Raw genomic sequence first — 22,876 nt, forward strand, 5'->3', positions numbered from 1 at the left:
GCAAAGATTTTTTTAAAAGACTGTATCTTTGAATGGATTCTCAATATTCCTGGATTTCAGTGCTTTAAAAGGGATTGGCGGGAGGGAGGGGAGGAGGGGGTGGCATTACTGGTCAGGGATACTATTACAGCTACAGAAAGGGTGGGTAATGTAGCAGGATCCTCTTTTGAGTCAGTATGGGTGGAAGTCAGGAACAGGAAGGGAGCAGTTACTCTATTGGAAGTATTCTATAGGCCCCCAGTAGCAGCAGAGATACCGAGGAGCAGATTGGGAGGCAGATTTTGGAAAGGTGCAAAAATAACAGGGTTGTTATCATGGGTGACTTTAACTTCCCTAATATTGATTGGCACCTGATTAGTTCCAAGGGTTTAGATGGGGCAGAGTTTGTTAAGTGTGTCCAGGACGGATTCCTGTCACAGTATGCTGACAGGCCGACTAGCGGGAATGCCATACTAGATCTAGTATTAGGTAACGAACGAGGTCAGGTCACAGATCTCTCAGTGGGTGAGCATCTGGGGGACAGTGACCACTGCTCCCTGGCCTTTAGCATTATCATGGAAAAGGATAGAATCAGAGAGGACAGGAAAATTTTTAATTGGGGAAGGGCAAATTATGATGCTATAAGACTAGAACTTGCGGGTGTGAATTGGGATGATGTTTTTGCAGGGAAATTTACTATAGGCATGTGGTCGATGTTTAGGGATCTCTTGCAGGATGTTAGGGATAAATTTGTCCCGGTGAGGAAGATAAAGAATGGTAGGGTGAAGGAACCATGAAACAAGTGAGGTGGAAAATCAAGTCAGGTGGAAGAAGGCAGCATACATGGAGTTTAGGAAGCAAGGATCAGATGGGTCTATTGAGGAATATAGGGTAGCAAGAAAGGAGCTTAAGAAGGGGCTGAGGAGAGCAAGAAGGGGGCATGAGAAGACCTTGGCAAGTAGGGTAAAGGAAAACACCAAGGCATTCTTCAATTATATGAAGAACAAAAGGATGACAGGAGTGAAGGTAGGACCGATTAGAGGTAAAAGTGGGAAGATGTGCCTGGAGGCTGTGGAAGTGAGCGAGGTCCTCAATGAATACTTCTCTTCGGTATTCACCAATGAGAGGGAACTTGATGATGGCGAGGACAATATGAGTGAGGTTGATGTTCTGGAGCATGTTGATATTAAGGGAGAGGAGGTGTTGGAGTTGTTAAAATACATTAGGACAGATAAGTCCCCAGGGCCTGACGGAATATTCCCCAGGCTGCTCCACGAAGTGAGGGAAGAGATTGCTGAGCCTCTGGCTAGGATCTTTATGTCCTGGTTGTCCATGGGAATTGTACCGGAGGATTGGAGGGGGAACTGCTGTCCCTTTGTTCAAAAAAGGTAGTATAGACCAGTGAGCCTTATGTCTGTGGTGGGAAAGCTGTTGAAAAAGATTCTTAGAGACAGTATCTATGGGCATTTAGAGAATCATGGTCTGATCAGGAACAGTCAGCATGGCTTTGTGAAGGGCAGATCATGTCTAACAAGACTGATAGAGTTCCTTGAGGAGGTGACCAGGTATATAGATGAGGGTAGTGCAGTGGATGTGATCTATATGGATTTTAGTAAGGCATTTGACAAGGTTCCACACGGTAGGCTTATTCAGAAAGTCAGAAAGCATGGGATCCAGGGAAGTTTGGCCAGGTGGATTCAGAATTGGCTTGCCTGCAGAAAGCAGAGTGTCGTGGTGGAGGGAGTACATTCAGATTGGAGGGTTGTGATTAGCTGTGTCCCACAAGGATCGGTTCTGGGACCTCTACGTTTCATGATTTTTATTAACGACCTGGATGTGGGGATAGAAGGATGGTTTGGCAAGTTTGCAGACGACACAAAGGTTGGTGGTGTTGTAGATAGTGTAGAGGATTGTCAAAGATTGCAGAGAGACATTGATAGGTTGCAGAAGTGGGCTGAGAAGTGGCAGATGGAGTTTGACCCGGAGAAGTGTGAGGTGGTACACTTTGGAAGGACAAACTCCAAGGCAGAGTACAAAGTAAACGGCAGGATACTTGGTAGTGTGGGGGAGCAGAGGGATCTGGGGGTACATGTCTACAGATCCTTGAAAGTTGCCTCACAGGTAGATAGGGTAGTTAAGAAAGCTTATGGGGTGTTAGCTGTCATAAGTCGAGGGATAGAGTTTAAGAGTCGCGAGGTAATGATGCAGCTCTGTAAAACTCTGGTAAAACACACTTGGAGTACTGTGTCCAGTTCTGGTTGCCTCATTATAGGAAGGATGTGGAAGCATTGGAAAGGGTACAGAGGAGATTTACCAGGATGCTGCCTGGTTTAGAGAGTATGGTTTATGATCAGAGATGAAGGGAGCTAGGGCTTTACTCTTTGGAGAGAAGGAGGATGAAAGGAGACATGATAGAGGTATACAAGATATTAAGAGGAATAGATAGAATGGACAGCCAGCGCCTCTTCCCCAGGGCACCACTGCTCAGTACAAGAGGACATGGCTTTAAGGTAAGGGGTGGGAAGTTCAAGGGGGATATTAGAGGAAGGTTTTTTACTCAGAGAGTGGTTGCACTGCCTGAGTCAGTGGTGAAGACAGATACACTAGTGAAATTTAAGAGACTACTAGACAGGTATATGGAGGAATTTAAGGTGGGGAGTTATATGGGAGGCAGGGTTTAAAGGGTCGGCACAACACTGTGGGCTGAAGGGCCTGTACTGTGCTGTACTATTCTATGTTCTATGATTGTAACAAATATCGAATTGATTCTGATGTATCTTTCAGAGACCTCACTTAAGCTATCCTTCCTGCCATTACCATATGTGACTCCAGACAGACCCATGACATTTTAATAATATATTTAGATCCTGCTAACCAGGTCTCATTTCAAGGGCAGTTAAAGCTGGGTAGTAAATGCTGGCCTTGTATAATTTATTTATTCACCTTTTTGGCAGATGAGTGGAACTGGCAAGGCCAGCGTTATTCCTGTCAATGCTAGCGATGAGGTGTCTTGTTGAAATGCTGCTGTCCTCTAAGAGAGGTGCTGTTGGGTCAGAGGCTCCAAGATTTGGAGCCAAAGCTGATGAAAGACAAGTAATGTAATTCTGACTTCTTGTGATGAACTTGCATGCAATTGTGCTCCCATGGTCTCAAGTCCACCTGTTTCTTGGTGATAGAAATTGCAAGTTTGGGGGGTACTGTTGGGGTAACCTAGTTGACAACAATGGTGCATTTTGTAGATGCTATACTCTGTGCTCTGGTGGTGGAAACAATCGACCTTTAGGAGATAAATGTGCTATCAATTAATTAGACTGCGTCCTATGTTGTCAAGCTTTTTGAGGATTAAGACATCAGAATCAGGTTTGTTATTACTGACATATATTGTGAAATGTGTTGTTTTGCAGATGTAGTACAGTGCACTGTTATAAATTATAATAAGAAATTATATATGAAATATTAAATTAGTTCAAAGAGAGCAAAAATAGTGAGGTAGTGTTCATGGATTCATTGCCCAGTCAGAGATCTGATAGCAGCGGGGAAGAAGCTGTTCCTCAGACAGTGAGTTTGTGTCTTCAGGCTCCTGTGCAACCTCTCTGGTGGTAGTAATGAGAAGTGGGCATGTCCTAGGTGGTGGTGGTGGGGGGGGTGGTCCTCAGTGATGGATACTGCCTTTATGAGGCTTTGCCTTTTGAAGATATCCTCGGCGGTGGAAAGGCTAGTGCCCATGTTGGAACTGGATGAGTTTACAATCTTCTGCAGCCTTTTTTCCAATCCTGTGCAGTGACCCTTCCAAACCAGGTGGTAATTCAACCAGTTAGAATGCTCTCCACTGTAAATCCGTAGAAATTTTCTAGAGTAATTAGTGACATGCCAAATCTCCTCAAACTCTAAATGAAATATAGATACTGGCATGCCGCCTTCATAATTGCATCAATATGTTGGGGCTAGAATATATCTTCAGAGATGTTGACACCCAAGAACTTGAAACTGCTGGCCCTATCCACAGCTGACCCTTCAATGAGGACTAGTGTGCATTCCGTTGACTGCTCTTTCTGAATGGTCTTACTGATGTTGTGTGCAAGGTTGTTGTGACACCACTCAACCAACTGATCTATCTCACTCCTATATGCCTTTTTTCCACCACCTGAGAAGTACACACATCCAGCCAAGAGAAAAGCATTACAACACACTCCTGGATATGTTTTAGGGTGTTGGGGTGGATCCCTTGCTGCAAGAGATGCAGACCTGGGTGGTATGTGGTTGACTGCAAACCTAGACTGACTTTTCTTATGGCATCGAATCACAGGAGCAAACCAGATGGCAAAGATCAGGTTGTTTATCGTGATGGTCTGGTTAGGCGCTCATCTATTGGAGGAGATCATTTCCTGTCCCTTTTGGCCACAACTATTATTTGCCATTACCAGCTCACGCCATATTGTTTCAAGGTCCTTCTGCACACAGGCAGGCATAAATTCATTTGCTGAGGAGTTGCGAGTGGAATTGAACATGATGCAGTAAGTAAGCAAACTCACTTGACCTTATGACGGAATGAAACACTGGAGGGCAAAGAGCTGAGGTGCTCCCTGAGGAATTTCACCAGTGGTGCAGCGAAGTGATGATGGCGCTAAACGGTGTCTCATTTGCTTGCATCTTTGGAAGCAGCTCTATTTCCATCTTTAATATCACCATTTTTCCCTTTCAGGGTTCTTTTGAAGACCCTGACCTGGAGTTACGCGCTGTCTACGGTTCTTTGTGGAAATGGGACCCACCCTCGGGGTTTCATATCTGGCCATTGTTCGGCATGCCAAGGGCTCGGCCTAAGAGTTCGGCTCGCCTTTGGAGGCCTAGGATCTTGGGGCTCTGGAGACAGGCAGATCAAAGGTCGGTGTCACGGCAGGAGAACTGTGTGTCGTCAGGGGAGTCAGCAGATCTATAACTTTGTGCCCAGAGATTCGAGATCTTTGGGCACGATGCTCGAAAAAAGAGACATAACAAATTTTTAACATCGTAAACCAGCAAGTTGTTTGTTATGTCTCCCCACTTGCTGTGAAATGGAGACACCTCTTTCTCCCTTATTAGGGAGAGAGCAAGCCTGTAGTATGTTGAATACCAGGTCAATAATGTAGTCTTTGGGGTAACTGCAAATCTGTGTCTTTACTGTCACTTTGCTTATGCTTGAGTGCTCGGTGGCAGGTGCTGATGCTTTTTTTGCCAGTGGGGGGAGGGGGGGATTGTTGCTTGCTGCCACTTATATGCGGGAAGGAGGGGAGCTCGGCGGGAGGACTTTGGAGTTCTAACATTTAACTGTTATTCATTCTTTGGGGCACTCCTCTGATTTTGTGGATAGTTGTGAAGAAAAAAGCAATTCAGGATATCTATTGTATACATTTCTCTGACATTAAATGTACCTTTGAATCCTTTGATGTCCAAGGGCCACTCTCAACCAAAATCCATTTCCTTTTGTGGCTCACATAAAAGTTGCTGGTGAACGCAGCAGGCCAGGCAGCATCTCTAGGAAAAGGTTTCAGGCCGAGACCCTTCGTCAGGACTAACTGAAAGAAGAGCTAGTAAGAGATTTGAAAGTGGGAGGGGGAGATCCAAAATGATAGGAGAAGACAGGAGGGGGAGGGATGGAGCTAAGAGCTGGACAGGTGATTGGCAAAAGGGGTATGAGAGGATCATGGGACAGGAGGCCCAGGGAGAAAGAAAGGGGGAGGGGGGAAGCCCAGAGGATGGGCAAGGGGTATAGTGAGAGGGACAGAGTGAGAAAAAGGAGAGAGAGAGAAAGAATGTGTGTATATAATTAAATAACAGATGGGGTATGAGGGAGAGGTGAGGCATTAGCAGAAGTTTGAGAAATCAATGTTCATGCCATCAGGTTGGAGCCTACCCAAACAGAATGTAAGGTGTTGTTCCTCCAACCTGAGTGTGGCTTCATCTTTAGAGTAGAGGAGGCCATGGATAGACATATCAGAATGGGAATGGGATGTGGAATTAAAATGTGTGGCCACTGGGAGATCCTGCTTTCTCTGGCAGACAAAGCGTAGGTGTTCAGCGAAATTGTCTCCCAGTCTGTGTTGGGTCTCGCCAATATATAAAAGGCCGCACCGGGAGCACCGGACGCAGTATATCATCCCAGCCAACTCACAGATGAAGAGTCATTTCGCTGACCACCTACGCTCCGTCTGCCAGAGAAAGCAGGATCTCCCAGTGGCCACACGTTTTAATTCCACATCCTATTCCCATTCTGATATGTCTATCCACGGCCTCCTCTACAGTAAAGATGAAGCCACACTCAGGTTGGAGGAACAACACCTTGTATTCCGTCTGGGTAGCCTCCAACCTGATGGCATGAACAGTGACTTCTCAAACTTCTGCTAATGCCCCACCTCCCCCTTGTACCCCATCCGTTTTATATATATATACACACACACATACATACATACATACACACACACACACACACACATTCTTTTTCTCTCTCTCTCTCCTTTTTCTCCCTCTGTCCCTTTCAATATACCACTTGCCAATCCTCTGGGCTTCCCCCCTCCCCCTTTCTTTCTTCCTAGGCCTCCCACCCATCCCATGATCCTCTCATATCCCCTTTGCCAATCACCTGTTCAGCTCTTGGCTCCATCCCTCCCTCTCCTGTCTTCTCCTATCATTTTGGATCTCCCCCTCCCCCTCCCACTTTCAAATCTCTTACTAGCTCTTCTTTCAGTTAATCCTGACGAAGGGTCTTGGTCTGAAACATCAACTGTACCTCTTCCTAGAGATGCTGCCTGGCCTGCTGCATTCACCAGCAACTTTTATGTGTGTTGCTTGAAATTCTGGCATCTGCAGATTTCCTCGTGTTTGCGTCCTTTTGTGGTTATGGTTTTATCTTTTGGAATGGTTTCTAATTAGTGTCTGTTGACTTCAGTTATACCAAGGCTCCTCGATACCTTGCTTGATCAGTGTGATCTGGATGTCAAGAGGAATTCTGTCCTTGGGTCCGTATTTAACCTAAAGTCTGACATGAACCTGGAAATAAAATGCTGGCAAATTCTAAAAAGAGCCATGGGTAAGCAGATTATTGGTGAGTAGGTGCTACTTATTAACACTTTGATGAAAACTTCAATTATCTTTCATTGATTAAGAGTAGACTGGGTGGTAATTAGTTGGACTGAATTTTGCGCCACGTAAATGGGATATACCTGAGCTACTTTCCACACTTGGACAGGTGCCAGTGTTGTAAATATACTGGTGCTGCTTGGTTGAGTTCAGGGCATGAATACTAGAACTGGCTCCTTAGACTTAGCTGTATTTATGCGCTCCCTTGTGTTCTTAACCATTGCTTGATAATAGCTGATGTGATTGGCTTGTCTTAAGATGGAGATCACAGGAGAAAATGACATTGATATGCTCGTTCAGAGTTCAAAGAGGTCAGGCTCGCAGGAAGTGTGACCAATTGCAGTTCTGTTTAGTTTTCATAGATGGGTAGATGGATTCACTGAGGAGCATGCAGAAGGCAGACTGTGTCAAAGATAGAAGCTTCAGCGAGGTGACATCTCTGAACATTCAGCAGGATGATAGGTAGGTGACTAAAAGGAAGGATAGGCAGGCCGTGCTATTCCCCTCCCTGGCAGGTATACCGCTTTGGCTACTGTTAGTCAGGGTGGGGTGCGGCAGCAGTAAAGGGAGGTTGAAGGACATGTTCCTGTTTACATCAACTGTACTGAGATCAAGAGAGTGGAGAGCTTCAGTTTCCTCGAGCGAACACCAACAACAGACTGTCCAGGTCCAACCACATAGACACCACAACAGCACCCTTACTTCCTCAGGAAGCTAAAGAATTTTAGCATGTTTCTTTTGACTCTGAAAAATTTTTTAACAACGTGCCACAGAAAGCATCCTATCTGGATGCATTACAGTTCTGCCAGTGACTGCAAAAAACTGCCGAGAGTTGTGGAGTTGTGTACATCGCAAAAACCACCTTCCCACCACAGACTCTGTCTACACCTCCTTCTGCCTCAGTAAAGCAGCCAGGACAATCGAAGCTCCCATCCACTCATCTGGCAGAAGATATATAAGTCTGAAAGGAGTCAACACGAGCCTCAAGGACATTTCCTATCTCACTATTATAAGACTATTTACTAGTTCTATAGCACAATAAAATGGACTCTTGGTTTCACATCTAGCTCATTATGTTATTGAATCTCATTGCCTGCTTATACTGCACTTTCTCTATACCTGTAACACTTTTTTACATTGAGTTAATGTTTTACCTTGTACTACCTCAGTGCACCATTGTGTGAATTAATTCTATGAACAGTATGCAAACAAGTTTTTCACTCTATCTCGGAACATGCGATAATAATAAACCAATTTACCCATTTACCAGTGAGGAACCTCCATTAACCAAGGATATTGAAGGTTTGGTCAGGGAAAAGGAGGAAGTGTATGCCAAGTGTAGTTAATTTGTATTGAGTGATGGTTATGGGGGGATGTAGGAGTTAACTTAATAAAGAAATTAGGAGGTCAAAAATGGGCCATGAAATGACCTTTGCAAATAGAAATAGATAGATAGATATACTTTATTGATCCTGAGGGAAATTGGGTTTCGTTACAGCCGCACCAACCAAGAATAGAGCATAAATATAGCAATACAAAAACCACAAACAATCAAACAACAAAATGCAAACTATGCCAGATGGAAAATAAGTCCAGGACCAGTCTATTGGAGGAGAATCCTAAAACATTTTATAAGTTTATTGGAAGCAAGAGGGAAGCTAAGGAAAGAGTGGGTCACTTCTTTAGGGACCAGAATAGTAATATATGTATGGAGCCAGTGAGTCTGATGAATATTTCTCCTCAGTAATCTCATCCTTCGCTAGGGAGAAGGATATAGACATTGGAGAGGTAAGTGAGGATATGCTTATATTTTGGAGCATGTCTCTATCTGGAGAAAGGAAGCTTTAGAAATATTGGAGCATATTAAGTGGACAAGTCCATAAGGCTTGATGGGATCTATCCCAGGAGAGCAAACAAACAAGGGAGGAGAATGCTGGGGCTTTGATAGAGATGTTTCCATCTTTGGACGAGGTACCAGAAGTCGGGAGAATAGGTAATGTTTCCTTATTCAAAATATCTCCCATCATAGGCTGGATATAAAGGAAAAGATTGGGACATCATACTATAGCTGTACAAACTAGATCCAAATAGTTAGAATATGTTTGGTGTATTGTGTACAGTTCTGGTCTACACACTACAGGAAAGATCTGGTCACAATTGACAGATCGCAGAACATATTAACTTGAATGTTGACTGCAATGGAACGCTATAGTTATAAGGAAAGATTAGATTAACTGGGTTTATTCTGGCTGGAATGTAGTAAGCTGAGGCGTTAATTTATAGAGGCTTATAAAATTATGAGGGGCACAGGTGGGATAGGTAGTCATGGTCTTTTCCATGGATAGGGAGTCTAAAATCACAAGGCTTAGGTTTCAGGCGAGAGGGAGGAAATTTAAAGGAGCTCTGGGGGATAAATTTTTCAAACAGAATACAATGGTTATTTGCAATAAGCTACCAGAGGAAGTGGTAGAGACAGATGCAACTACAACAGTTAAAAACATTTGAACAGATACTTAAATAGGAATGTGATTAGATAGACGGCACATGGATCATGTGGGTTGAAAAGGCCCACGTCAGTTCAATGATTCTAAAACATGGTTATAATTGCATCAGCCTTGAGAGATTGACAAGGACGGAGCGACTGAGTCGATAAAACAAGAGGATATAGATTTAGGATAAGGGGGAAGAAACTTAGAATGGATCTGAGGGGTGCCTTTTTCCATGGAGAATGACAAGTATCTAGAGGGTACTACCTGAGGGAGGATTGGAAGCAGAGTTGTTGACAGCATTTTAATAAACATGACAGTGTTTACATGAGTACTTGAACCACCTAGGCATGGAAGATTATGGACCAAATGCTGGAAGATAGGATTAATAACTGATTTGGTCAGTGTGAAAGTGGTAGACCAAATGGCCTGTTTCCATCCTATAACTATGAATTTTTATGTCACCTAACTATAGGAAGGATATCTGTAAGATTGAAAGCGTGCAGAGAAGGTTTACTAGGATGTTGCCGGGTCTTCGGGGTTGAGTTACAGGGAAAGATTGAACAGGTTAGGACTTTATTCCTTGGAGTGTAGAAGAATGAGGGGAGATTTGATAGAGGTTTACAAAATTATAAGGGGTATAGACAGAGTAAATGTGAATAGGCTCTTTCCACTTAGATTAGGAGAGATAAACACGATAGGACATGGCTTTAGGGTGAAAGGCGAAAGGTTTAGGGAGAACATTAGGAGGAATTTCTTCACTCAGAGAGTGAGTGGGAGTGTGGAACGAGTTGCCATCTGACATGGTAAATGTGGGCTCACTCTTAAGTTTTAGGAATAAAAAGGATGGGTACATGGATGGGAGAGGTCTGGAGGTTTATGGACTGGATGCAGGTCAATGAGACTAGCGGAATAATGTTTCGGCACAGACTAGAAGGACCGAATGGCCTGTTTTCTGTGCTGTAGTGTTCTATGGTTCTATATGTTGGATTATACAATAGTTATACCATTCAACTTGCTAAGTAAAATATAATCCACTTTTTTGCTGGTGGAAGATAACTGAAGTGTTTACGAGTGAAGGTTTTTCCCAGAATGACCGGTGCAACTAATCACATTTGAAAATCTTGCCCATTTTTTATGTGTCTTGATGGTTCTACTCCATTAGTCTGTCAGAAACTTTTCAAAGAGGGCTAAGAAAGGAAGATTTGGTAAACTGAAACTTTCCAATTGTTGGACACTCTGTCAATATTCCAATGTTTTAATACATGTATCATCATATCTTAATTTTCATTTTAGAAAGTTCCATTTGTGAGTCATAGACTTAATCGAGTTATGCATCATCGATCATGCCCTTTAGCCTAGCAAGTACATGCTGACCGTCATGCACACATTCACACTAATCCTACACCAATCCCATTTATTCTCTTGATTCTGTCATTTACCTATGCACAAATATTAGTGGTTAATTAGATCACCAATGCCCATATCTCTGGGTTACGGAAAGAAATTAGACCACTTGGAGGAAATCCAAAAGGCCACAAGAAATATGAAAACTGCACACAGACACCACTGGAAGTCAGGATTAAACCATGTTCACTGGAGCTCTGAGGCAGCATCTTTACCATCTGTGCCAATGTGTTGTCCTTGTTATTTTCCAATAAATCACAGATAATGTGCTGAGCTCTCTCCGCAGCAGGTCACTGTTGGGGATGATGGGACTGCAATGCACTATTGAACTCAGTGATGTAGTAGCTTAGCAGATGCCTGCGCCTCACATTTCAGGGTACTGAGACTTCCATCCCAGGAGTGTTTGACCTGCTGATTGTGGTACAGTTGCTTGGAAAAACTCAAATGTTGTTTCATTCTGGGGTATGCTTTGCCATAAATTTATTGTAGACATTTCTCCTGCTCTTTACTTTCAGAGTAATCAGCAGAAACTCTGAGCTTTGGACCTCAGGTAACTTTGCCCTTCAATGCCAAGTCAGACATGCCACAATTTCATGTCAAACACAATCCAAAATTGTTTATGCACTGCAAGCACATGTATTAAAACAAAGATTATGCTATTGATTTTGAGAGTTATGGTTACCAGGAATGATACAGATTACAAACCCATTTGAAAAAAAAAGTGAAGTATATGTGAAGTATGAAAAATAGATTACATATTAGAGAAACTAATATCTTACCCTAAGTAAAATTCTGAAAAATGATTGTTGCAATATTTAACAATATGTTACAGGTTCGAAAACATCCAGAGAGCTCACATTTTGTACTTTTTTTATCATTTGGATATTCATTTCCATTGTTTTTCCCCTGATTATATCACCGCATACAATGCATTGTATCCCCAGAAGTATGTCTGCAAGACAGAGGAGAGAAGGCTGAGGATGGGAATTAAACAGGTATGGAATTCAATCAGGATGATTTTGTAGCTGCTAGAGATGCAAATAGATTAATTTAGAAACTGTAATAGTAGATCCAGTGACTTTTTAAAAAAATTCAGCTGAGGTGCTGTGATATTTCCATTCCTATCAACCAAAAAAAAACAACAGAAACTTATTAATAGCATGAAAAATCCCAATAACTTAAGTGCAGCTTGGAAAAAAAAAGCAATTAGTTCAACAGAATTCTTTATACAGTGGTAGATTTATACAACAGTCATGCTTTTGGATTTTTGATCAATTGTATCTCTAGAGGATAGAAATGAGACCCCTCGTCATCTATTGTGCCACTCTACCATCCCATCCTTACCAGCTTTATGCAGGTGGCTGAACTTCACTCAGAATTGGATGAAGACAGCCTACTGTATATGCACTTTCATATTGAACCCATTACACTCAATAAACAGCTGATGTTCATCATGCATGACTGGGTTGGATTTGACACCAGATGCCAAAGATTTAAAAAAATGTTCCAGCCAATTCCTCGATCTTAAATCCTCTGATTATATGTGCAACAAAATGAAGGCCTTGTATGATATTAGAGCATATAATGGGTTACAACCTTTGATTTTCCTCAACAAAGACATTTCACAAGAGTAAATGCATTAATAATTCTCTGGTTGTGTCATCTGTCTGAAGGTTGGACTGATGCCTGTGCACTTGGGGCTTTATTTTTTGATTACTGGGTCCCCAGTATATATTAATTAATCTACAAATATTATGGCTATTTCTGGCAGAATTGTTTTGGAATTTGAATTTTAAGTGATTCAATGGCATTTAGATCATTATAACCTATTGTGTTTCCCCAATCATAATCAATGCATGACCATACATGTCACCCACAAAGAGTGTCATGTTTTGGTGCATTTTAATTAGACATTTAAAGATTAGCTGACCACCACGAAAATATGAATACAATGAGGGAAATGGCAGTCTTGTTTCAGATTAATTAAAATTTAACTTCACTTTGGTCTCTACAGCATATCAAGATATGGCAAAATAAGCACTCGATTCTAATGTAGTTCAAGTTTGGTGTACATTTCAGAAATACTTCTGGTTCCAGTAAATGTGATTGTTGGGGTATGGGAAGGAAACAATGTAGCAATTGTCCAATTGGTCATATCCAGTGGTTCAAACTTCATTTTTATTACAATTTGCTGACTCCACTCCCATAGTTATAAAAAAGATTGGGTTTCCCATCAACTAATCAGCTGACTTCTCAGCAGTACATCCTGTAAAATGTTCCTTGGTCTGGAGTTTGCATAATGAATTTGCTGGGGTCACAATGAAACTTGCTCCCATCCCCCTCCCCCTCAAAGTTCAAGAAAAAAAACACATCAGGCCACAAAGTTGGGGCGGAAATGATTGGCATTTTCTTTGTTCCTTTTATTTAAGCAACGGTTTGTGTTCGGTTAAGCAAGATTAACAGTAACTGCTCTATGAACTTGAGAGGAAAAGCTTTTTAACTGAGTCTGCCAATTTAGGGTCAACACTGTGATGTACTTCCCTATTTCAGATTTAACTAGTTTAAAGTTGAATTTAGCAAAGAAATAGACTATAATTAATTTGTAATGTTTTAAGATGAGACTAACTGAATTAATATCAGATGCAAGGTTGCACTCAATTATTTAACAGTTTAGTGTGTTGGTCTCTGCTGATTTTAGCTGAAACAGCAGTGACATTGAACTGAGTGTCATGGACTCTAAGAGGAAAACCAGACAGGGCTACAACAAAGGGCGGAGGAATGGAGCTAAATGAATATTTCTTTACAAATGCCTGGAGAATTTGACCTCCTCTGCATAAAATTCAATTTTTCTTATTTATTTACAGTACTTATTGAATTCTGGCTTCAACTCCTAAAATGTATCTAAGCTGAATTCCTTTTTCTGCTTGTGTGATTCAGTGTCACTTGAAGAGTGGAGATTAAACTGGTGGTGATGGGAGGGGTGGTAAACATTACTGGGCTAGACATTAATCTCACCATCTTAATAATTAGATCAACTCTGACTGCTACAACTTTGTGGGGATCTTGGAGTAATAAAAATGGGTGACAATGGCGTTTTTGGTAATGAGACTGTGGAATCCCTGTGAGAGTTAGTGTGGAAGATAATAGGCACAATGAGTGAAGGAATAGAACCATGTTAAGTATTCCTTGCCTGGCTTCTGTCTGAATGATAACCGTTCTTATTCCCAAATGCAGGATGCTTCTACTTCAAACACCTGAGAACTATGTTGTTCTCCCAGACTTGGGTATATTCCATCTTAGCTTAGCTACTTTATAAAAGATGCACGCCACCTATTCACCTGTGGACCTATTACAGCCACACAGGATACTTGGCCAAAGCCTGATGGTTAAACTAAGCAAGAAAGGGAAAAAAAAGAGGGGACGTAATCATCACTGATTTAAATTAGGAAATAAAAAGATATGTAGAACTGACCCTTCATTCAAAATGTTAATTATACTGATAGATAACAGCTTGCTGTAAATAATAAATTGTTGTGATCTATCTTTAATGAACAAATGTGAATACCATGACATATTTAAATTATTACTCTTGTCAAAGTGTAATTCCTGTTTGTGCATTTTAGAACAAAAACTGGCTTAAATCATTCTCACAATTTTTGAGCAATACAAGTCTCATATTTTCATGCTTTCACAAACAGTGTGAAATGAGCACATCTGTCATTTCTAAAGCTGTATTTTGCTGAATACTATTACATTTCAAAGCAGTGTACTTTGGCTATAACCACCCTTATCATTCACTCTATTATTCTTCACCTTGGTCTCATAATTAGAATAAAGAATGACATTTAAAATGATCCTTCATCTTTTGTGTAACTTCCTGAAATACCAGTGTCTTAATAACCGGCTGCATCACCATCTGGTGTGGGGAGGGGCTGCTACTGCACAGGACTGGAATAAGCTGCAGAGGGTTGTAAACTTAGTCGGCCCATCGTGGGCACTAGCCTCCATGGCATCTTCAAGGAGCAATGCCTTAAAAGTTGGCGTCCATTGATAAGAATCCCCACCACCCAGGACATGTCTTGTTCGCATTGCTACCATCAGGAAGGAGATAGAGAACCCTAAAGACACACTGAATGGTTCAAAAACAGTTTCTTCCCCTCTGCCATCCGATTTCTGAATGGACATTGAACACAGAAATATTACCTCACTACTTTTTTGCACTACCGATTTAATTTATCTAAATCATAAATATTTTGTAATTCACTGTTTTTTCCCCATTATTATGTATGACATTGTACTGCTTCCACAAAGACAAAGAAATGCATGACATATGCCAGTGAATAGACCTTTGACCAGTGACCAATCCAGACATCAGAAGTTTTGAGAGGAGGGTCAATGGCTCGAGTAGAAAGGGGAGCAGTAGAGCTTTGACCAGTAACCAATTAAAGGAAGATAGGAGCAAGCACAGCGGTGAATAGGGTCAGAGTGGTGATCTTGAGGCTTCTGTCTGAGAAAGCAAAAGCAACAGAAAAGCTGAAGCAACACACATAAAAGTTGTTGGTGAACGCAGCAGGCCAGGCAGCATCTCTAGGAAGAGGTACAGTCGACGTTTCAGGCCGAGACCCTTCGTCAGGACTAACTGAAGGAAGAGTGAGTAAGGGATTTGAAAGTTGGAGGGGGAGGGGGAGATCCAAAATGATAGGAGAAGACAGGAGGGGGAGGGATGGAGCCAAGAGCTGGACAGGTGATTGGCAAAAGGGATATGAGAGGATCATGGGACAGGAGGTCCGGGAAGAAAGACAAGGAGGTGGGGGGGACCCAGAGGATGGGCAAGGGGTATATTCAGAGGGACAGAGGGAGAAAAAGGAGAGTGAGAGAAAGAATGTGTGTATAAAAATAAGTAACAGATGGCGTACGAGGGGGTGCTGGGGCATTAGTGGAAGTTAGAGGAGTCGATGTTCATGCCATCAGGTTGGAGTCTACCCAGATGGAATATAAGGTGTTGTTCCTCCAACCTGAGTGTGGCTTCATCTTTACAGTAGAGGAAGCCGTGGATAGACATGTCAGAATGGGATGTGGAATTAAAATGTGTGGCCACTGGGAGATCCTGCTTTCTCTGGCGGACAGAGCGTAGATGTTCAGCAAAGCGGTCTCCCAGTCTGCGTCGGGTCTCGCCAATATATAAAAGGCCACATCGGGAGCACCGGACGCAGTATATCACCCCAGCCGACTCACAGGTGAAGTGTTGCCTCACCTGGAAGGACTGTTTGGGGCCCTGAATGGTGGTAAGGGAGGAAGTGTAAGGGCATGTGTAGCACTTGTTCCGCTTACACGGATAAGTGCCAGGAGGGAGATCAGTGGGGAGGGATGGGGGGGACGAATGGACAAGGGAGTCGAGTAGGGAGCGATCCCTGCCGAATGCAGGGGAGGGGGGGAGGGAAAGATGTGCTTAGTGGTGGGATCCCGTTGGAGGTGGCGGAAGTTACGGAGAATAATATGTTGGACCCGGAGGCTGGTAGGGTGGTAGGTGAGGACCAGGGGAACCCTATTCCTAGTGGGGTGGCGGGAGGATGGAGTGAGAGCAGATGTACGTGAAATGGGGGAGATGCATTTAAGAGCAGAGTTGATAGTGGAGGAAGGGAAGCCCCTTTCTTTAAAAAAGGAAGACATCTCCCTCATCCTAGAATGAAAAGCCTCATCCTGAGAGCAGATGTGGCGGAGACGGAGGAATTGCGAGAAGGGGATGGCGTTCTTGCAAGAGCTGAAAGCTGAAGGTTATTGTTTTTTCTTCTTTCCGTCTTTATATCTGCTGAAGCTAGGATAGCAGAGATGCCAGGCAGGATAGCGGATCTTGCAGGATGTGGGAAGGCGGGGAGAACTCCAGAGTCCCTGACGACTACAGTTGTAAGAAATGCATCTATCTGCAGCTTATAACAATCCATGTTAAAGAGATGGAGTTGGAACTGGGTGAACTTCGAATTACTGGGGGGCTGAAGGGGTGATAGACAGGAAATATAGAGATGTAGTTACATCCAAGGTGCAGGACACAGGAAACTGGGGACAGACAGGAAGGGGAAAGGGGTTAATGAGGCAGTGCAGAGTACCCCTGTGGCCATACCCCTCAACAACAGGTATATCACTTTAGATACTGTTAGCGGGACGGGTGACGGTGTTCACCGAATAGAGGAAAGTCACAGCGGTCAGGTCTCCGGCACTGAGTCAGGCTCTGTGACTCAGAAGGGAGGGGGATAGAGGGAAGGGGATAGAAAAAGGCACATTGTGGTGCTAGGGGATACGCTAGTTAAAAGAATGGACAGGAGGTTTTGTGGGCAAGAACAAGAAGCGAGATTCCTGGATGGTATGTTGCCTCACGGCTGCCAGGGTCCAAGATATCTTGGATTGAGTCCTCAGCATTCTTACGTGGGAGGGTGAGCAGCCAGCAGTTGTGGTCCATGTAGGTACCAATGACATGGGTAGGATGAGTGATGAGGTTCTCCATAGGGAATTCAGGGAGTTAGGCGCTAAGTTAAAGGGCAGCACCTCCAGGGTTGTGATCTCAGGAGTGCTACCCATTGCCACGTGCTAATGAGGTCAGAACTAGGAAGATTATACAGTTTAATGTGTGGCTAAGAAGTTGGTGTAGGAGAAAAGGCATAAAGATTTTTGGATCATTAGGCTCTCTTCCAGGGAATGTGGGACCTGTACAGAAGGTATGGTGTGCACCTGAACTGGAGGGGTCTAAAATCCTAGCAGGAAGGTTTGTTAATGTTGCATGGTGGCATTTAAACTAGAGTTGCAGGGGGATGGGAACCTGAGTCCCAGAACAGTTGCAGATGTTGGTAAGACCTCAGACAAGGTCAGGAATCAAAAGGTTGAGCATGGTGCAACTAGTGTCCTGAGCTGTGTATATTTCAATGTAAGAAGTATCATCGGAAAGCTGGATGGTAGTGCTGAAGATGAGGTAGCGGGCTGACAAACAGATGCAATATGAAGAGAGGAGAGGCTGTTGATAGGCAAAATTGCAGTCAACAGGATGAGTTGCAATGTAAAAGGGGACAAATTCAAAAAGGGTGAAGGTGTTATATTTGAATGCATACAGTATATGGAACAAAGTCAATGAACTTGTAGCACAGTTGCAGGTTGGCATGTATGAATTTGTAGGCATCACTGAATCATGGCTGAAAGAAGATTATATCTGGGATCTTAATGTCCAAAGATACACATTGTATCGAAAGGACAGGCAGGAAGGCAAAGGGGGAGCGTTGCTCTGTTGGTAAAAAATGAAATCAAATCATTAGATGGGGCTGACACAGGGTCGGAAGGTGTTGAATCGTTATGGATAGAGCTAAGGAACTGCAAAGGTAAAAGTACATCAATGGGAGTTGTATACAGACCCCAAAACAGTTGTAAGGATAACTGGAGATAGGAAATGCATGGCAAAAGGGCAATTTTACAATAGTCATAGGGATTTCAATATGCAGGTAGATTGGGAAAATTGGTTTGATGCTCTGGATTCCAGCAGGGAGAATTTCTAGAATGCCTATGATTTGGCTTTTTAGAGCTGCTTGTGACTGAGCCCACTAGGAGATCAGCTAATCTGGATTGGGTGTTCTGCAATGAACCAGAATTGATTAGAGAACTTAAGGTAAAAGAATCCTTATGGGAAAGTGATCATAATATAATTCAATTCAGCCAGAAATTTGAGAAGGAGGAGCTAAAGTCAGATGTATCAGTATTACAGTGAAGTAAAGGGAATTACAGAGCCATGAGAGATGAGTTGGCCAGAATTGATTGGAAAAGAGCACTGGCCGGGGTGAAGACAGAGCAGCAATGGTTGGAATTTCTGGAAGCAATTCAAAGGAACATGATACATACATCCCAAAGTGGAAGAAATTTTCTGAAGAAAAGGTGACTCAACCATGGATCGCAAGAGAAGTCAAAGTCAACAAAAAAGCCAAAGAGAGGGCAAAAATTAGTGGGAAGTCAAAATACTGGGAAGCTTTTAAAAACCAACAGAAAGCAACTAATATAGTCATTAAGAAGATAAAGATGGAATACAAAAGTAAGCTAGCCAATAGTATTAAAGAGGATACCAAAAGATACATAAAGTCTTGGCCTGAAACATTGACTCTTCTTTTTTCCATGGATGCTGCCTGATCTGCTGAGTTTCTCCAGCGTTTTGTGTGTGTTGCTTGGATTTCCAGCATTTGCAGATTTTCTCTTGTTTGTGATGTGATGTTGAGACTTTATAAAGCACAGGTGAGTCCTCACTTGGAGTATTGTGAGCCCTTTATCTTAGAAAGGATGTGCTGAAGCCGGACAGGGTTCAAAGGAGGTTCACGAAAATGATTCCAGTGTTGGATGGCTTGTCATATGAAGAGGGTTTGATGGCTTTGGGCCTTTACTAAAATTCAGAAGAATGATGGGTGACCTAATTGAAATCTATTGAATGGTGAAAGGCCTTACTTGAGTGAATGTGGAGAGGATAGTTCCTAAGACCAGAGGACACAGCCTCAGAATAGAGGAGTGTCCTTTTAGAACAAAGATGAGGAGGTATTTCTTTTGTCTAACTGGTGAATCTGTGGAATTCTTTGCCACAGGCAGCTGTGGAGGCAAAGTCTTTATGTCTATTTAAGGCAGAAGCTGATAGATTCTTGATTGGTCAGGGCATGAAAGAATACTGGAAAACAGCTGGAAATTGGGGTTGAGAGGAAAATTGGATCCCCCATGATGAAATGACGAAACAGACTCGACAGGCCAAATGGCATACCTCTTCTCCTATAGCTTATGGTCCCATGGTCTTTTATTAAACCTGATTCTGATTCTGAGATCTCTTGTTGTCCTACATTGCAACACTATTGTTCTCTGCTCTACAACCAGTTATCCGTCAATTTGGACTGCATTTCATATCCATTGACATCAACGTTCAAGCAGAATCAAAGTTTTTCCTAGACAGCCTATGATCCCACAATATATTTAATTGTAAAATAACATTGCAACTGCTGAATGTTTCCTAATAGATGAAAAAGTTCGACATAGATGCACCACTGACACGGGTGCAACTCAAGACTGAAGGCTTAGCCCCCTGCTCTACTTTCTTACGTACATATGACTCTGTGGCTAAGCACAGCTCCAATTTCATCTTCAAGCTCACCGCCAACACCACTGTTGTTGGGCGACGTGGACATGAATCAGCTTACTAGAGTAAGATAGAACACTTTCTTGAGTTATGTCACACAACAACAACTTGCTCATTGTCAATAAGACTAAAGAGCTGATTTTTGACTTGAGGAGGGATAAGAGGGTGAACATGCTACATTGAAGGATCAGCAGTAGAGAGAGTCAACAGCTCTGGATTTCTGGGTGTTAACTTATCGGTTGACCTGTCCTGCTTCTAGCACATATATACAATTGCAGGGAAGGCCCACTAGCATCTTCACTTTCTTAGGAGTTTAAGGAGGTTTGGCTTGTCAGTGTATACTCTAATAAACTTCTGCAGATGGACTGTGGAAGTGTCATAACTGGTTGTATCATGCTCCTGTATGGCAGGACAGTAAGAAGCTGCAGAGAAAAATGGGCTGAACCCAATACATCAAGGACACATCTCACCCTACCATTGGTACTATCTGCAGGAAGCGCAGCCTCGAGAAGGCAATTTCCATCACCAAAGATCCACCCCCCCCTTTGGGCCCTGCCTCTTCTCACAGCTACCATCTGAAGTCCCACTTCACCTTGTTCGAGAACAGCAACTTCCCTTCAGATGTGTCGTTCTGGAGCCAAAACCATGACCCTACTCACTACAGTTCAACAACACTTTGCATGCAATGGACTTCGTTTTTAATAATTGCAATAATTTTTTTGTTTCCTGTACACATTGAGTATAATTTAAATTTAATCCATTTTTCTTGTGAGTGCTGCTTATATGCTGCTATATGCAGCGATTCAGCTGCAACTAAGCTTTTCATTGCACCTGTACATAAGTGTACTAGTGTATATAATAATTAGACTTTTATTTTGATTTTGACTTTAACTTTAAATAAAGGAGACAGAAGCACACATGAAAAATAATTCATTATGTCACTGAAAATCAAAACAAAATTACAAGTTGTTCTGACGAGGATATTTGACTTGAAATGTTAACTCTGTTCCTCTTTCCACAGAGGTAATAATAGGTGAAATAGTAAATGAACACTTTGCATTGGGATTCACCAGAGAGAAAAACATGCGGGCTAGTAAGATCAGCACAAAGCATGCCAATATTCTTGAGCATGTTGATCTTCTGCAAAATCAGTATGTCGCCATGGCATAATGGGATCTATCCCATGTCATTGAAAGAGGTAAGAGAGGAGATTGCTGGGGCCTTGACAGGGAATGTTATATCTTCTTTAGCCACAGGTAATGACTCAGGGGACTGGAGAATGTTTAAGAAGGTCAATAGAACCAAACCAGGAAATTATAGGGTAGTGGAACTTAGAACATAGAACTGTGTAGCACACTACAGATCCTTCGGTCCATGATGTTGTGCTGACTTTTTAACTTTTAACTTTTTAAGGTTAATCCAATATTTCCCTCCCACATACCCCTCCATTTTTTCTTCATCCATGTGCCTAAGTGTCTTTTAAATCTCCCTCTATCGCTTAAAAATCCTTACATCAATGATAGGGAAACTATTGGAAAAGATTCTTAGAAATGGGTTTGCTTGCATCTGGAAAAAGTTGGACTTGTCAGGGATGGTCAGCATGACGTTTTGTAGAGGAGACTGAGTTTTTGGAGGAGGTGAGAAAGTTGACTGCTGTGGCAGTGGATGTTGTGTGCATGGACTTGACTAAAGCATCTAACTAGGCCCTTCATAGCAGACTGATCCAAAAAATTAAGACAAGTGGGACTCACAGAAGCTTGGTACATTGAATTCAAAATGGATTTGACAGTGGTGGAGTGGTGTTACGTTAGTTTTTAATGTAGGGTTTGTGACCGGTTTTGTTCTGGAGGGGCCTGCGCCTGGACCTCTGTTGTTTGTGAGATGCACTGTATATATAAATGACTTAGATGAAAATATGATGGACTGATAGGTTAGTGTGTAGATAGTACAATAACAGGCAAGGTTGTAGATAGTGAAGAAGGTTGTCAAAGGGTACAGAGGGATTTAGATCAGTTGGAAATACAGTATAGTAATATAGTACTGTGCAATAACCAGATGCACATATCTATTTATTTATTTACTTATTTATAGAGTTGGGATGCCTTTTGCACAGTACTGTAGTAATGTTATGTATTGCATTGTACTGCTGCCTCAAAAAACAAATTTCATGACATATGTGAGGAATGATAAACCTGATTCTGATATGGGTTTCTATTGTGGACTGAGAGTGGAAAGGGGACAGGGAGAGGGGAATCATGGTTGGAAAAGGAAGAGGGAGAGGAGATGGAGCATGAAGCACCAGAGAGGCATTCTGTAATGATCAATGAACCAATTGTTTGCAATCAAATGATCTTGCCCAGTGTGTGCGCCCGTGCCACACCACACCCCTGGCACGCATTTTCTGTCACCTGTCCCTCACCCCTCCCGCATTGCCCCACCCTCACTATTCACAACATTCTTCACTCCTGCCGGATTTGAATACACACTCTCCGCTCCACGTTGACAAATACAGAACTGTGCAAACATCTTAGGCACCCTAGCTATCTCTAAGTGCCTCAGACTTTTGCACAGTACTGGAGAAATTGCAAACAGAGTTTAATCCAAATAAGTGTGAGGTGGTACACTTTGGGAAGTCAAATGTAAAAGGGAAGTATACAACAAATGGCAGGAGGCTTAGGAACATCAATGTATGGAGATATTTGGAGTGTAAGTCTATGGCTCCCATGGCAACACAAGTAGAAGGACTGGTAGA

At 42.5% G+C, this 22,876-nt stretch overlaps 1 protein-coding gene across 1 annotated transcript in view; it reads left to right on the forward strand.

Moving 5' to 3' along the window:
* Nucleotides 1-22,876, forward strand: part of LOC140186138 (uncharacterized) — a 59,642-nt gene that overhangs the window by 30,843 nt on the left and 5,923 nt on the right. The window contains exons 3-4 of the mRNA XM_072240049.1: nucleotides 4,682-4,860; nucleotides 6,902-7,057. Of these exons, the coding sequence (XP_072096150.1) occupies nucleotides 4,682-4,860; nucleotides 6,902-7,057 (335 nt within the window). The remainder of the gene's footprint in view (nucleotides 1-4,681; nucleotides 4,861-6,901; nucleotides 7,058-22,876) is intronic.

Source organism: Mobula birostris, chromosome 2, assembly GCF_030028105.1.
Source record: "Mobula birostris isolate sMobBir1 chromosome 2, sMobBir1.hap1, whole genome shotgun sequence".
Lineage (NCBI taxonomy): Eukaryota > Metazoa > Chordata > Chondrichthyes > Myliobatiformes > Myliobatidae > Mobula > Mobula birostris.